The sequence below is a fragment of the Diadema antillarum genome, unplaced genomic scaffold (genome assembly GCF_040938485.1).
Source record: "Diadema antillarum isolate AM-2024a unplaced genomic scaffold, OU_Dant_1.0 seq00001293_RagTag, whole genome shotgun sequence".
Lineage (NCBI taxonomy): Eukaryota > Metazoa > Echinodermata > Echinoidea > Diadematoida > Diadematidae > Diadema > Diadema antillarum.
The window spans coordinates 1127225-1145613 of NW_027272072.1; the positions used below are offsets into that span (position 1 = coordinate 1127225).

General features: G+C 37.2%; 1 protein-coding gene and 1 long non-coding RNA gene across 2 annotated transcripts; both read left to right on the forward strand.

Moving 5' to 3' along the window:
* The first annotated feature begins 3878 nt into the window (after positions 1-3878).
* On the forward strand, positions 3879-5157 carry LOC139708005 (uncharacterized). Its single transcript, XR_011709318.1, has 3 exons — positions 3879-4174; positions 4464-4546; positions 4980-5157. It is a non-coding gene; the product is annotated as an uncharacterized lncRNA (long non-coding RNA).
* Positions 5158-7662: 2505 nt separating this feature from the next.
* Positions 7663-16914, forward strand: LOC139708013 (uncharacterized). The gene is made up of 8 exons (XM_071620004.1): positions 7663-7671; positions 9638-9698; positions 11177-11512; positions 13544-13735; positions 14544-14873; positions 15462-15737; positions 16308-16381; positions 16885-16914. Exons 1-8 carry the CDS (start codon positions 7663-7665, stop codon positions 16912-16914), a joined length of 1308 nt encoding a protein of 435 aa, XP_071476105.1.
* Positions 16915-18389: the final 1475 nt, after the last annotated feature.

Below are 18389 nucleotides of genomic sequence, written 5' to 3' on the forward strand. Positions count from 1 at the left end.
TTAAAAATCCACTACGCAATCGCACACTGCTGTGAAGTTATATTCGTCTTCATTTTGTTTTTGAGGGTCTTGATTTTCCTAGCATAAGGAATAATACAACACCAACTAAAATGATTTTGTTATGTAATAATACATTACTAAAATGATTACTGGTAATACTTTTGAGATCGGCTTGTGTGTTCACTGTAGCATGATAGTTTTAATGTTTAATCTAACAATCACATTTCATGATTGCCTTTGGTAGCACTTTTTAAAAATTATTCGATTAGTATCATCAAATAATCCTGATATATAGTGTTAGATTGTAACATCTTGACATTTAGATGGGTGATTATCAATAAAAGAAAGAATTCGGCCTAATGGTTATGTAATCATTTAAATATCTGCATATGTCAAATCATTCATGACTAAATGAAAGCATGATTCAATTAAAGAGAAATGTTAAGTATGGCGTCCACTATATACATCGTGGCAGTCAAAGAAAGAAACGGAACAAAGCAAAAAACCTTCACCATTACAGAGTTCAACCTGTGAGCTGAAAATGAAAAAAAAAATCAAGTCATGAACTCTTTGTGAGTAGTGACCTCGTCGTGGTGAAATATAGTCAGCAGAGAATACTAGTAGGCAAAGTTATATTATCCCTTCCTTTCAAGTAACTCTTACAACAGTACTTGTTTGTGCGTGTGCGTAAACAGATGTAATGGACCGGTTGTGTGTTTGTGTGTGTGTGTGTGTGTGTGTGTGTGTGTGTGTGTGTGTGTGTGTGTGTGGGTGTTTATGAATGTGAAGATTTGTAGTTAAAATGACGGGTTTTCGTCACCATGATAATGTGCATGATAATGCTCTGTATTTTTCATTGATCTATAAACTATGACTGTTCAGAATGTGGAAAACATGAGTTCTAAACCGTAGCTCGATAGTCAAACCTTAACATTCGATAAATGTTGGTGGTTGTATTAAACGGGAAGTGTTTTCCTGGGTTTATGATTATCAAAATACATAATTAAACGTCGTGGAATTTATGTTGTAGAAGTTGTATAGGTATGTGTGATGGTGCGTGAGTGTGTGTGTGTGTGTGTGTGTGTGTGTGTGTGTGTGTGTGTGTGCGTTCGTGCGTGTGGCTGCTCTCCCACCCTTTCCGATCTCTTTTATCGTCTGCCTCCTTTTATATGCTACGCACCTTTAGAAATGTACTAAAATCTGCGACTAAAAAAGAAAGAGGGACCGATATAATATTGCCATTTTTAAGAGAGTGAGGTCCTCATTGTTAAAAGAAACGAATATACCCCCATCAATTACCTCGAAAAGACTTTGTCTGTTGATCATGAATAACTGACATTGTACGACAGGCTTTCACGACGCAACGTCATGCGCAGTAGAGAGCAGATTGCATGCATGCTGTCAAATGCGGAAGTAAACCACGGCTGGTCTAAAATTTGAACGGGTTGAGTGAAATGTGTTTTGAAACTTAATAGCGAGAGGAATGGGTATCATTGATGAGGTGTCAAATTATGGTTCTTTGGTTCTCTTACAAACGCATCTCCTGGCAAAGTCAATAAGAACTGTTTCCTGTGTTATGTTAGGTAATACGAAAGAACAACAATCCAATGCGTGATATTACGATATTACGGAAATCTTTGGCTGTATGTGTTAAGTGATATCCAATCATGACTTGGTGTCCCAATCCAAAGAGGAAGTTAGATTGATTTATTCATTTTATATGGACGCGATGAATGTACAAACACTAAGCGGTGAAAATTAAGCAAATTTCACGATTTTTCTTGTCAATTTGAGACAATAAAAAATATAATAAATATTGCATTGACTTTTCCCTAGCTGCTGTTCCTGTCTTAGTAAGACGGAAACAAAACATAGAAGTCTCAGTCAAACCATGGCAAAATGTGACAAAAAGCGCACATACTTGATTTTAACTTGTCTGTTTTTAAGCTAAATGAAAAAGACACACATTCACGGCCCCAAACTCACTAAATTCAGAACTTCTTTTAAATTGAATGCAGTTAGGAAACTTGGTTGCTTATTCACGAATTTGAATGACCGACGAGATTCCGTCGCCAGCTTGAGATGAATTTGAATGCTCATTGCTGAAATGTGTGCTCCTCTTTTAAATTTGAATGCTCCGATGGTGAATTTCAATGCTTCGATAGTGAATCCAAATGACCAGATTTTGAAATTGACTCCTAATTCAGTTCTGCGAGCATGGAATGCTTGAAATAAGCCAGTTCGGGGTTCCAGTTTGAGCATGAGCAGAAAAAGGTCATTTGTACCGAGAGACAGGTTGGTTTTTAATTTGACTGAGATAAGTATTTGTAATGTTATGACTATTCATGTAATCCATATAAATGGTGCCTGCCAGTACATCCACCTGACAGCAAACCTGGTATTTGGCAATGTTAACAGAAAAAAAGTTTGTTAATGTATTCAAAACAGCACGATGAAATGGACGCTTCCCATAGTGTTGAATGATAGCCATTCTGGTCACTTCATCTACACAGGTTCATTCTTTGTTAGAATACAAGTTCCATAAAATGCTATGTTGGGCAAGCTGCTGCATTATGTCGCTTTGATTTGAGTGAAGTGCCGTACCAACTGAGAAAAATGAAAGGTCATTTGTACCCATGTGCACATGAGCTATCTCCGAACTGGCTTATTGAATGCTCGGAATAAGAACTTGAATGACAAAATTATGAGATTGACTGGGAAAACCTATACTAGCAGAGTCATAAAAAACATTTTGCTCAAGAATTAAACATATGAGAGAAAATCCTAGACAACATACTGACATAGTAATGAAGTAAATTTCCCGTTTTGTTTAGGATTTACGTACAAATTAATGATGAACTTCTGATGGCCAATAAAAAAAGAATTAACAAAACATCTCAGACATTTCGGTGGTGTGCTGATAGGAGTTCCTTTATCAGTTTATACCAATTTAAGCTTTATGTATAAAAGCGGTATATTTTACATTCTTTTAGAGAAATAATAGATCTTATAAGAAACAGCAGGAATATGTGTCCTTTTGATATTAAGTTTGTATCATATAGTTGATATTCAGATTTGAAGTTTTTCCTTACAAAACAAAATAGACTTATCATTGACACAACTCTGCAATAGTCTAGGAAATTGATGTTATGGTGGTGTGTGTGAATTTGTCCATCGAAATGAACGAAGGACTGGAGGGATAAAGAAGAAATAAATCATAATGTCGATAATGTGTTTCTCCACTAACTTTTTGAGGCAGTGTTGCGAAGTATCACAGAGTACTTCGTCAGGTGTACTGATACTTAATGGACTTTCTCACATGGTGACACTAAATTAGGGTCTAAAATTTGTCAGCTCTCATCAGAAGTATCCACACGTCAATATACTTAAACGCCACCTATCAGGATGTTTTGCTTTGTGTGTTTGTTCATTTGTTTGTTTATTTTTTTTCATTTCCTATACTATGTATAAAATGCTGTATTTTGTAATTGTATGGTCTTTAGACTACTTGAACTCACAGAAGTACAGCCATTGGCTGAAGCGAGTGACCCGTGGTGAAATAAAAATAAACTTAAACTCAAACTAAACTTAACAACCTGAATCTCTAATGGTCATCTATTATCATGTTGACAGTATAACAAGAAATCATACACGTCGTGTTGAATTTTGAAACCAGGATGTATTGATGACACATGTTGACATCAGGCTGGTCGTTGTTACGAGCACACAGGAAACGGGGTTCATATATCAAACTGATATTCATTACAATACCGATTTACATCACTATCAATGTGTCATGGCGCAACTAAATAAAGTAGTTCCACACACAATTATTCACATAGAAAGTAAGAACAACTACATCTATACTGAAAAGGACGATAACAGCTCACACATATTTACATTTGATATGCTTGCTCGTGTGTAATGTTCGTTGGGCAAATGTTTTGAGCTGTTATTATAAAGTACTAAACAATAACTGCAGTCGCGGATCAATCTTACACAGGAATAGTGTGCGATGGTCGAATGGTCTACAAGCACGCAAGAATAAAAGACCACCAGTGAAAGCGGACATCAGGCGGTCGAGCTTGCCAACATTTTAACGCCACATTGCAGCGTATAAGTGTTCATTCTCATTAAATTTGTATCCATCGATTCGGCATTTTTCAGGTTGAAGGTAAACTTGGGTTAGATTCGGTCTGTGTTTGATAGAATGTATCGGTGATAAGTTTTGGAAATTCCACGAAAGAGAAAATTTGCAGCCATTCCGAAGTCTTTTACATAGTGGCCTGGCTTACACACATAAGTTATAAAATCTCTTTTTAAGCACTAATACAACCTCCTGTATTTTTTTCTAATGTAGCAATAGCAATGTAAATCATTTTCGATCTTTCAGTTTGAGCCGTTATCAAAGTTGCTGAATACTTATATTTTCCCCTTTTCTACCTTCTATCTTTCATAAGCAGGATTCATCGACGTTTGAGAATGATGGCTGATAGACGAAGATTATTTCTACTTGGACTATTATCCATCGCCATTCCCTTTATTGGTAAGATATGAATATCAAAAAGGTTTTATATATTAATTTCACAGCAAACTTAGTCTTGGACTTATGGTTCAATTGCTAATTCAATTGGTTGCTGTAGTTTTGTGTAAATACTCCGCTTCTCAGGGATTCTTTTTATTCTTTTTTAAAGTACGTTTGTATAAACAGAGAAAACAAATGAGATATCGGATCCAAGGGGGAAAACACACACACACACAAAGAAATCATTCAAATGACAGTGCTTGTTCAATAGTTTGAAAAGTGGTAAATTGTTGGAGTTTTTAATAGTTTTTTCTTTTTTTTTATTAAAAGGACAATTACATCTGGTCCCTGAAAAAAAAGTTGGACGAGTGAATTTCAAGTAAGGTGATTTTTGTCGTAAGTCCATCAAGCCGCATTATTCTCTTTTACTTTCTTCTGTTGTTATCTTATTTAGGTGGAACCAGTGTGACTTTTGAAGTACCAAGCCCTCTGACACCAAACCAAGAAGTTACGGCTGTCTGTACAGCCGATAAAGTCTTTGGCTCAGAACGCTTGTTCTGGTACTTAAATGGCGTACAGATTACCGATGGCGTGCAAACGACGAGTACAGTGGATAGTCTGATCAACAGAATTTATTATATAGAGAGTCTGAAAGAAAATTTGGACATAACTTCTAGATATTTTAAAATGCCCATTTACGTTGCTTTTTAGAAGAATAGCTTGATTTCATTGAATTTTTACCATTGTTTTTTGGTATTTCCATTATATTTAAAAAAAAACTGGTTGGATTTTGGTATCATTTTCTGCCTGCCTTCGCGCCTTCCTCTCCCTGGAACGATGCCCAGATTTTCGCATCGTCCTTCAAACTCGTGACGTCAGATGATGAGGGGGATTCCCTTATAGATGTCTTTTAAGCTAACTGAAATAGGAAAGAATGGGCTCATTTGGGAGATGTTGAACGCAATACCTAAGTACATGAGAAAGCATTATATAGAATACGTCCACTTTGCAATCATGAAGATAGAGTGGAAATTGATACTTACTTTTTTCATCTCACCGCCTATAATGAATGTACTAATAATTGATTTTTTTTAAAAATATCAAATCCATATTTAACGTGTTCTTTCAAGATTTTACAATTTCATTGTAGTTCAGCGTTAATTATTGCGGGCGGCCTTTACCTGTGCAGTTCCTCCAAACTTTGTCAAGGACTTTGGATGAAAATAAAGAATACGTTTCCCCTCTACACACCAACAAGCACACACATACACACTCAAACACTTAGACAAATACAATCAACCATTAAAAAAATATATTCAGAATTATGGTTCTCGTACTCTATACTGATTTTTTACTTATTTTTTTAAGTTAGTCGTGACATGCTGATTCATGAAAACGAGTGTGCTACGGCGACATGTATTTTGAAGAAAAAAAAAAGAGAAACAACATTTTAGTCTCACGGGTTAGTCAATAGTAACAAGAAATCAAATATTTTAATACTTGCAATACAAGCGACCTTTTACCCAGATATGTAGAAATTTAACTGCATCTACATTGTACTCTGGAAAACACAAAGAAAAGTGTAAAAGTGTTCAGCATCTCATTTTCAATATATTCTGAAAAAGCTGAACTTTATGCGACCACAATCTCACACTTTGAAACACGGCGAGCTGTCCAAACGGAGATAAAATTGCTGGTAAAATGAAAGCAACAACAGTCAGCCATTTCGCAGAGCGCATGAGCAGAAAAAAAGGGTAATTTGACATAATAGGCATGTTGGGTTTTTTTTTTTAATTCACTGAGATAATCATCCGTGATGTTACTAGTATGACAATTTATGTAATCCTAATGAATAGTGCATGCTTGCCGACCAATCCGCCTGACACAAACGAAATGTTCGTTAAGGCCTGTAGAAAATTGACAATAATTACACAAAAAAGTTTGTCAAGGCATTCAACGCAAATCAATGGAATGGTTGCACTAAGTTTTAAAAGGGGCCTCTCTGGTCACTTGGTCTCCGCAAGTTTATTCTTTGTTTGAATATGAATTCCTTAAATTGTTACGTCGGCCAAGTTTGTGCACTGTGTCGCTTTGAAAAGTGCCTAAATAACCAACTAGGAACAACATCAACAGCAACAACAATGAAAGGTCAATTTCCAAAGTACATGTGATCTAATCCCAAAATGGCGTATTGATATACTGTTCAAATGGCGATACAGCCAAATATCGAGGGAAAGAGAAATGTAACGTACATAGGCATGATTACGCACCGAAACAATTCACATTCCTAGGAAATTTAGAATTTACGTTGCTTTAAAATCAGGATTACCAGTTCGCTACAGTATAACCATGTGCACGAGCTAAGGTAATAAGCCCTATAAAAGTAGTGACTAGTTAATGTTTCTTGCTTGGTATGAAAGTTTTGCATCAAGGATAAAACAGTAAAAATTGCTGCAAAACATTGGACATGATAGACACGAGAATCCGTTTTAATGATTCTGCAGGTGAAGTCAAACAAAATGCATTCCTAAAATAAAATTAAAAAATCTCCCTCAGTTCCATCTACATAGCAGATAACATGATCTGAGATACTCGAACCAAGTAAGATGATTCATCATTATGGAATATCCGCTACTCATTCGAATCAAAACACAGAGTCAACGATACATAGTTTGTGTGACGGAAGTGAACTTTCACACAGATACATCACCACACTCTTTCAAATCGAATTTACGGTACGTCGAGAGAGCAATACTGTTAGAAAAACATATGAAATCGATCAGGGATATCTCTGACGAGACAATTTGTGAATATCGAAACGATGGTTTTCGTCGTTAAACCAGAGAGAACGGAAATACCAAACATCTACCCTTAATCTCCCGTAAGGGTTAGAAGGCAGAAATTTGCCTCACCCTCATCGGACTCTCTGAGGATATTATAGAGAGGACGATGTCAATTTGAAAACAGAAATAAAGTCGACTAACATATCTGAAACAAATTCTGTTAACAACCAACCCTACATAAATCATAATGTCACCTGACATGGAAACCACAAAGTACTTAAAATGTGATTATTTTCGATACACTAAGGACTGATTTTTCTTCCTCCCATTTTATGTGGTGCCTATGTGTCCGTTATGGCACTGGTTAGTTCCTAGCAAAATACGCCTGTCTGGTACAGTCAAGAGCTGTTTTGTGCCCGCGCGAAATATACCTCATTTTTACAATCTTCTCTTCTGAACACGAGCTTCATACATTTGGAAGCATGCTGCTACGTAAGTTGTTCAATGCATCCAAGAAGAGACATTACCACTGATTGGTATACTTCCTATCAAATACACACAAAATAACTTTCTCTTCATTAATTCGATAATTTGTGATAAAGGTACGAAAGGAGACGGAAATAAACTTTGGTCTCATGCGAGTGGAAGGAGATATAATCTGTCTCCCATTTTTACATCAAGCATGCGTTTTCTCCCAGAGTGCTCAATAAGCAAGATATAAGTACAAGGACTACTATTAATAATTTGAAATTTTGATATCACGGATAATTACCGTGAAATCTTCGAATCTTACGAGACATGCGACCAAGGTTTCATCGGGAGTTAAAAGACTGAACAGCTTCCACTGACAACGGTCTACCTAAGGATATACCTAGGATGAAACGAAGAAATGTTTGTTTACGTCATAATCGCATCCCAATCATCATTGCATATTTAACGTGACATTAATAAACCAAAACGATCATAACAGTCAAGACAGGAAGCTTTTGTAAGCAATGAACTGGACTTGATCACCGTTAAGAGCTCAAGGTTTTTCGTCATGCTCTAACGTTACCGGATGCTGTCCGTAAGTTACATACGAATGTCGGGTGTGTTTTCGTTAGTGTAGAAGAGCAAATAAGACATTAACTCCCCAGTAAGTACAACAACTCAATGAGAATTAGTAAAAGCGTCCCTTTTAAGAGTGGTTAATATGAAAACCCTTTATGTGGAGCTAAAAAGGACGAAATATCCTGCATTTTTGTCTCTTACTTCGCTAAAGCCTCATGCAGTATACCCGGTTTAATAATTCAGTAATATTAGACATATTCTCTATTTTTCCTCTGTGAAACCTCGTTTAGTTTGTGAAAACAAAGGCCAAAGTTGGTGTTCTGTGATATATAGTGCCATTAGATGAAATACCGACGTGTTTGAGGTAACAATAAGTCATGATGCTCTGTCGTGAAAAGGGTGTCGATAAAGGACAATAATCACCACGTATCCTACACGTAGCAAAAGGAAGATAATGTTCTTTTATCAGCGTACTCTCTAAGGGATACCTAGCGATGCCGGCAAATCTTCCTGTCTTCGACTTTGATGTTTTGAAAAGAAGTGGTAGAAAGATGGCAATACCTATTTTGTGAATATTACCTATTTAGTCGGATATGAACTGATGTGAGTTATGTAAAAGAATAAATCTATTCAAAATAAGGATGTTTTTTCTGCCCTAGGACCCCATAGGTTTGTGTGTGAGTTATGTCTCAACTCAAAATCAGATCCCTGCTCATTATGTGGCATCGACAACCATGACTGGGAATTATGGGTTATTTTTACTGTAAAAGGCAACATTGCTGCTGAGTTTCGATCGTATTGCTCCGATTTTGTGAGAGAAATTTGACAAACACCCTAAATTATTTCTGTCAAAGATATTATTTTTTTATCAATAAAAGTGGTAATAATTAAAGAATGCCATAGATCATTAAGTTTTAGACACATTTTCTCTACGGCATTAACCTGTGGGAGTATAACGCATTGTGAAATTGTTTACTTTTGAATTCCTTGTTTATTACTTTTGTTACTTCGTTTGTTTTTCTCTATGAACGACGGAAGCGAAAATATTCTCTGAAATGTGTTTTATGAACAATTGTCCCTCTTATGATATACAGATAAGGTGCATAACGAACGCAAGGTTATAATATGATATGTTATTGTCCATAAGATAAAGTTGAAGGTTTATTGATAATTTCTTAAACACACTGCTTGAATATTCTGAGCAAAAAGGGAGTGAAAGAAGAACGATTGATTAACACTAACTTTGCAGATGGCAACAGTCGCTCAGCGGCAACATTAGTATTATTATGATCACAATTTCCGAGGAAGTCACTGCTCGCGGCCGTGCGACGGTAGAACTGGTGAGTACAGCGAAAAATATAATATGGATTCATTCCAAAGAACCGCAGAGTAGCACATTAGCGAACCAGTTGATCGTTGGCTTTGCTTGTCCCTTAATCCCTGGAAGTTTTGATCGTGTATTTGCATGTCATTGATACATCTGTTCCACCTATTCACGTTACAAAACATGAGGTAAGTAACTTGGATTATAAAACAGAATTGATTTTTTTATTGAATTCAGCGTTTTCAAACGAATTTGTTCGTGTTATTTTGAAAACGCAAGTCATGCACTCACGAAGTATTCTGCTGTCGATATCTAACACTGTATGAAGTTACGTTTACTTTATAAAATAGGTTCAGATTTTCCCAATAACTTGCAAAGCAGGTATTTCTTACAAGAAAGCATATGTTTTTCGAAAACAAGTCCTATACCTACGAAGACTAAACCCGAGGTATTGACATGTGATACTTTCCCTATTCGTTCAGACAATGATGAATTCTTAGATGAAAATCATAGCGTTCAGTTTAATGTAGGTATACTCGACCATGACAGCCGTTTCAGCCTCAGGCTGTGTTTCATCGGGTCTATAAACTAATTGTTGATTATAATTGCGTAAACCGGGAACTGTGTTTTAACGGCAAATCTGCTTCTCATAACTCCTCTTTGTAATAAAAGACTGATTCTTCTCAATCTTTTTAATGTTTAATACAAAATTAGCCTCGTCTCGTTAATTGTAGCGTACATACCTTGAATATATTGGCCATAATGACATCATGTCGAAGAAAAAAAATCTGGTAATCTTGTTGATAACTTATCCACTTCATAGAGTGCTATTCAGTGTTTATAATGATAATGGAAATGATGATAATGATAATAATGATGATGATGATGATAATGATAATAATAATGATGATGATGATGATAATAATAATGATACATATCTATATAACGCCTTTTCTGTACAGACTCAAAGTGCTTCAACAAATCCAACAAAATACAAGAAATCAACAGTATCTACAAAAAACAAAGAGAAAGAACAAAGCAAAACAATTAGTGACTCTAAACTCGTCAGATCATTAGAAGTGAAATTATTCGTTAAAGTTTACATCATATCGATATAAGATATTGCTGGTCAAAGCGGCGTTAATGCCATTGTGAGCCGAAGGTTTTCAGAGGTTTTTTTTTCCCCGTATTTTAGATTAGCTTCTGTATTCATATTCTTGCTACAAAGAATTACAAAGTGATATATAATTTCACAAAATGTGCAGTTCCGACTGCGTCTTGCATATATTACTGTCCCAACAGCCGCGGAATTTCGTCGCAACCTCATTTAATTGATTTGATTCGACTCGATTCAATTCGATTCAATTCGATTCGATTTGTTTTGATTTGATTTGATTTGGAACTATCCTTTGCAATGGAATCTCAAATTTCGACTTGTCGTTTGAGCTCTTTGATATTGCAAACACTTCTCCAATGTTTGTCATTATCTTTCAGTGAGACTTGTGGGAGGGTCTGGCGACCATGAAGGCCGAGTGGAGATACAGTGTGACGGAATCTGGGGCACGGTGTGTGACTACGGCTGGGGTACTGAGGAGGGGAACGCGGTGTGTCGTCAGCTTGGGTACTCATCGGTCGCCTCGGTCCATCACAATGCCCATTTCGGACAAGGATCAGGACCTATTTGGTTAGACCAATACACTCACTGTCCCACATCGGATAAGAATTCGCTGTTAGAGTGTTTTCGAGGGCCGTGGGGATGTTATTCCACCTATGGCGGGAGTACCAGCTGTGGGCACGACGATGATGTGGGTGTAAGATGTGCTGGAGAACGTGAGTTTATTTCAGTCTGTAACATTCCGTATAATGCCCACCCCCCCCCCCTCCAAAAAAAAAAAAAAAAAACAACAACAACAACAACACACAATTGGACTTCCTACGATGATAACTTTGAAAATAGAAAATTAATTGAAATGCAATTTCAGGGCATTAAACTCTGATATAAAATTTACCTAAACGTTACAGGAAATCCCATTCGTTGTGCTTTAGTTGTCACAGAGAAATGGAAATATTTTCAAAGTTTATTAGAAGCCCCTTCCCTCTAAGTTTTGTAAGGGGACTCGTTGTCTATTGTGTTCACGCATTGTGTTCTATCGTGTTTACGAACACGAAGCTGTTCATTGTGTTCTATATAGCACAAAACATCTCTTTTGAATGAGAGATTGCTAGTTCTCTTTTTCATTTTTAATCAACGAAATGAATAACGAATTTCATCAAAAAGGAAGCAGATTTCTGAAAATCTCAAACGTTGATAAGGTTTAAAAATGAACGAATAAAGAAAGATATCAGATTATTAACTCATGGAATAGTAGATTGAATTCTTTCTGATTTTTGGCTTTCTGTTTTCTTAAATTATCTTTTGTCTGTGTTCTATCAAGATAATCATGAATAAATGTATTGACATATTTGCATGTTTTTATATTTACCTATTGATAATATGTTATGCACAGAATTTGAATTCATTTGTTAGATGCCCTGTCGGTTGTGAGAGAAATATTTTATTCATATTTCTATGGATGCCAAGAGCACCCAAGTGCTAAGCTTGGAAGAAACAGACCCATGACATGCTTTACAAAAATTCACATTTCTCCTTGACCACTGAACCAAATTAAATGGGGTTTTCTGCAAAGTGTAGGTAACACTTAAACCCTGATATAACAATGGGATTGTTAATTTGTTTTAAAAGTTATTAATGGGAACAGTCAGATTGTATTGGGGGGGCATACTGCAGTCTTTTACTTCGAAAGCAATGGTGCTGTTTCCTTCGTAAGTGTTTTTGCTCAGATGAATATTTCTATACGTGACGGTATCACGAATGTGCAGCCATCATACCGTCCATCACTCTGTTGACTATCATAACAACACCAGAAAACATTGCATTTCCTTATTGATAGGCCTATTCTGGTTGCGACAAAATCAAGGAAATGTTGATTAATCAATGGCATGTATTGTTGAAACTTATAGTTTACCTGACTTCGACTACAGACATTGTCATTTTAACACTAAGCATTTATCAAATTGAACTTACATTTTTGTAATGCGAGTAGTCATTGCAATTTCTAGCAGACCCGTAATTACCATCACTAGTCCAACCATTGCATATATTATTATCATTACTATTTAATTGTTATTATTATTATTATTATTATTATTATTATTATTATTATTATTATCATTATTATTATTATTATTATCGTAATTTGTTTTCGACCTTCCCACATCAGTGACATTCAGATTAGTGGGCCTACTGGTAACCCATACAAAGGGAATATCTCCGATTCCAATCCACGGGGGCGTGTATTAACATATGAATTGTGACGATTGAAAACAACGTGTTGTTTACCATGAATTAATGACTGGATCGTCCGATAATTATCAATATGAGCAGTACTGACATTGACGTACAAGATGCTATGCACTAATTCCATTGTGGCCACATCTGCGCTTCAGTTTTTAACAATATTTCTCTTCTTCCTGTCAAGAGTGAAAAGTGGGATGTACACTGTGTACAGTACACCAAACATCAATTTTTTTTTTCGATTGAGGTGTGCATACTAAATTTCTCTGTCCATGATGACACACTCAAAATGGTAAACCAGTGCTTATGTCAAAATGGTGAGGCTGAATGAGATCCAAGAAGTAAGAATCACCACACCCCCGTCCTGTTAATACTTTCACTGCGGTCTCTACGTTAGGAAAATATGTCAGGTGATAATGGCTAATGTTCCCTCATGATGTTAGATGTAGGCGTTTTACCGATGTACCACTGTATTGAGTTTGTTAGCATCATTTTTTAATCTATAGGAAATCTGAGTGCTGCGGCCGCAATATTTGCCAACGCAGACTTGAATGAAGGCCTAACTTACGGCGTTGATCGCTTCACTTATTACGACATGACGAGTAGATTGACATTCACCCCAACGACAGCAAACCACGGCGATACACTTCAGTGTCATGTGTACGGTGTTGTGCGCTCAGCCACTCTGGAGGTTACAGGTGAATTTTTCAAATTTGCCATCTGTACAAACATTATCAATTACAATACAATATCATACTTCATATACAGTGCGCCGGAAGTAGTATCAAATGAAATATCAATATTCACGGGGAATTTTTGAATGAACAAATCGTGGTATCTGTTACATCTTGTTCCGCGTGTGCGTCTTCACTGTGTACTAAAGCCTATCACATGGATGATGATAGCGCTCACCGGCAATGACAAAATAAAGGGCTGTGAATGGAGCCGTGACAGAAAACAGAATAAAATGACATTCGTATTTTCACACAGGATAATGGGAAATGTAATGAGGCAACACAATGAAAAAAGAACAAATTATTTGATTGTTACCTGCGAAGCGCGGAGAGAAAACTGAATATTGACGCACAACTTTCCTTCTATTTTTCGAAAAAGCCAAAGCATTATGGACGTGACAAAATGTGCATTCCATACCACTCTTAACAAGTTATGTTACTAAAGTATGTAATTTAGTGTCAAATTCTCCGTTTTCATGTGATGTTCTGAACTAAAGTTTACCTACACGGGTATGTCGTTCATGTTATTGCTAAATAGAATTTGCAACAAACATTTGCACTAATGAGGGTCAAGAGACTCAATAAGACCCTTACAATGAATTATTATTGATTGGCATTGTGCTTGAATTGTTTTTCTATTTGTATACTTATTGTCATAGACTGCCCTATCAATGTCTGTTGTTCTTCTCAAAATGTGCGAGCGGTGTGCCGTTAAATCAAAATTAACTTATAAACGAATAACGTGTCAATTGCATTTGAACTGACTAAACAGGTGGTGTCGATGTAACCCGGTCCATCGCTCCATGTATCACTCCAAGTCCTGGTACCCCTCCACGAGAAAACATCTTATCAATCGATGCTGTAGAGATCAAAGGCGAGGATAACCTGGTTAATCTGGTCATCTCCTGTCACGTGAACTTCACTGATCAGCCGTCCCCGTACCTCCACACCTACACCATCGGGACTGAGACTACAACTCTATCGTCATCAAGCTCCGGCTCAGCCATCCTCTCACCACGCCCCAACGCCTGCATCGAACTCACGTGCTCCGCGACGAACGGGATTGGAACGACCTCAGCCACGCTCACACACTGTCCTCGAGGTAGGTAGTCTTCATACAATGTGCACGTTAACAGTACGACAATTCTGTCTTTGTTTTGTTTTTTACTGCAGCCAAAGGCCACTATAGGTTACGTTAAACTATGTTGTAACAACTAAAAGAAACTCTTAGTTGCCTATAAATTTCAATACAATTTCCTCTGGTCTTGTCTTACAATATTTTCTGTGTTACAAAAAACTAAATAAAACGATATCAGATATTGATCATGAACGCTCACACATCCATGCCTACAGGCTACACGTTTCTTTTCATTTTTGTCTTGATAAATCGCGTCAGCCGAGTCATGTGATGAAACACATTGTTGTTATGGCATTGTACACTTTATTGCTAGGTATGATGAAAATCATGATTATCGGCTGGTATTTGCTCCATGTAACACATGCTTTCTGGATGTAACTGTCAGTCTCTTAGAAACTGAGTGCAAAGTATGTAACAATTTTCCCTCTACCCTTTCTGTTCATCTGCGATAACTTTAAGACTTCAGGTACATCCATTTTAATTTCCGATTGGTGATCGGTTCCTGGTTTAGACAGTAATCAATACATCAACTGATCATATTTTATACAACAGATAAGCCACCAGAAAGAATCATCAATGTGGCGTTTGAGACTCAAGAAGCTGCTGAAACAAGTCTCATCATTACTTGCCACGTGGATCCAGCAGACCAACCCTTTCCACCAATCAACACGTACCTCATTGCAGTCGACGACAGCGTCATTTCCGATTCAGCTTCTCCTACGGTGACGATTGACCCTCAACCCAACACATGCATCGATGTCGTGTGCACTGGTATAAATGAATATGGAGAGACTGAAATGACCAAGACCTACTGTCCCCCACAGCTAGGTAAATACAAAACACATTTTTTTTCTTCTGGCTTATATTGAACGAACAGTAAAGTAAGAAAACAATGCGCAATCTAGCCAGAAAGCTTGGCTGAAAGTACTGTACATTCTCAGTGCTTACCTGAAGGTTGTGGCTGCGTAATTTGTTACATTCGATTGCATACAATACATCGGGCCACAGCGATATCCACGTACCACCTTCGTTCTGCATACCCACTACTGAGCAGGGAGGGCGCTTCAGGAATAATACCGACTTTTATTAAATTACATTTTCGAAATAAACAAACAAACTTATTATCCAATCAAGATGCCTCAGCCAGGCGATTTCCTTGACAGAGCTTTTCGATGTATAGCAAGCGAATTGAGATGAATTTTGAGCCCTTACAAGGAGGCCTACCATGTTTTAGCTGTAAGGTGCCAACAGTAAACATCAAAACTGCTGATGTAATCACTTTCCATATCGCTATTGCATCACTGATGACAGTATGACAAGGAAAATTCTCAGCGGGTTTTTCCATGGTCTGTATTAATATTTAACCATTTCCCGTTTTACTACCTTGTCTCGTTCTAGAAGCCGGTCCCGAACAACCTGGTAGCAACATCCTTAGGATCGAGACGACGGAAATCAGAGGTGAAGGAAACCTGGTAACTCTAATCATCACCTGTCATGTTGACCTCTCTGACCAGCCTTACCCACATCTCCACACATACACCATTACAGCTGATAACAACACCTTGTCCTCCTCCAGCTGTGCCTCAGCGATCCTGTCTCCACTCCCCGATGACTGCATCAATGTCACGTGTTCTGCGACCAACGGAATCGGAGACACGTTGTCATGGATGGAACATTGCCGGACAGAAATTCCTTCTGGTAAGTTAAAGTATCATGGCTTTTCCTTCTCGAAGCAAAACATACAGTGCGTAAACGGACCTAAAAGTGTTCCTATAAGTACCTGACAATCATCATTATTTTCATCGCACTTCTTTCAGATGTGTATGTATGATGGCGATCAGAAATCTCTAGTCACTTCACGGGGTACAGAAGAAGGTAATAATCTGTGAGCATTGAGACAAGAGAGGGCGCTAGAGAATTTTTTAAGGGTTACAAACAAATGAAGTACTTGTCACGTGATCCATGATCGTCACAGATCACCTTCTGCATCTGTATTATCGTCTGATGTTACTATACTTACAGCAAGTTTTATACCGTTAGGTTGGCACAGCACACTTAATTTGAACAGCACGACAGTATGATTGGGGTTTTTTATGTCGTATTTCCTTCCATAATTATTCTGCGACCTTTTGACATAATATACAATGCTTTTGATGAGGTAGAAAAAGACTTAAATCGACAATTTAAAACAGATACGTGTCAGCAAGGAATGCATCATTGCGCTCTTTGTGATAGCAATTACAATAGACAGCGTTTAAGTCCAAGCTAAAAACCGCGCAGTACGGAGGGAATACAATGAAACTAACTCAGGAAGAAGAAAACGCTACCGTTGTCCATTGGTGCTTTATCGATAGGGGGTCTCATAGCTAGCCCTCATCGACGGGTCCTTCAACAATCGTCGACCACGTACGCTCTTCTCGTCGTCGTTTTCATCCTCTCCATCATCACCTGCTTCACTGTCCTCGTGAAGAGAAAAAATGTCTTCTGATTGAGGTGAGTATATTCATAGCGTGTTTTATTTACTGGATCCGTGCTTTGACAAAGTTATTGAGTAGAATGTTATAACCTTTACAATTATTACTTACTACTTGTTAGGTTTAGTAATTGGCAAGAAACCCTGATACTCCCGGGTAAGCTAACTTGGAATCATCACCCAGATAGAATTACGAGAGATGCAGACGAGATGAAAGCGTTAATCGAAAGAAATGAGGATATTGACTTTCATCGGGGAAAATTGTTCGTGGGTTTGACATGCTGAGTTCCTCTATAGACAATTTAGAACACGCCTAGCTACATAGTATGTTGCTACCCATACATTTCATCATTGACTTAAGTTTTTATTGCATTAAAAGATAGATATACCATGTCTTCCTTTTCCTGATTTATTTTCTCATTTGAGATATATATTCGCTGTCTTCCTTGCGCATCACTTTCCTATACTGCAAAAGTGCGTCAAGTAATATTCTTTAATTGACTGCTACGAACTGCCCTTCTGTAGACAAACTTGATTTTGTTGAGAACACACAGTACTGCCTACCATATATTTGTTTGTCTTCAGTTGACACCATATCCTGCAAGTTTGCATGTCTTTGGCAACAATTTTATGATCCCTTTATGATATTTGCCTGCAGGTATGGAAAGCTGCGAGGGTCAAAATGAGGGAAAGCCTTGGATGCACACCAACAATATTTTCTCCGAATGAAGAATTATAATTTGTACACTTTTTATCTTAACTCACTCTGAAATCATTCACATGTTATTATGTCTTATCTGTAGTTTGCAAAATAGATCTATTGTCTATCAATAAACTTTATGTCATTGGAAGTGACCTGAAAGGAAATGAAGAGCATGATTTCAAACCACAAGTAGTCAGTGGAATAATGTGATGCAACTGTCGTTGATTTTATGCTCATTGTAGTATTGTCGATAATTTTATCGTGTATTGATTTGATGTACAAAATTCCTGATAAGTCTGATATA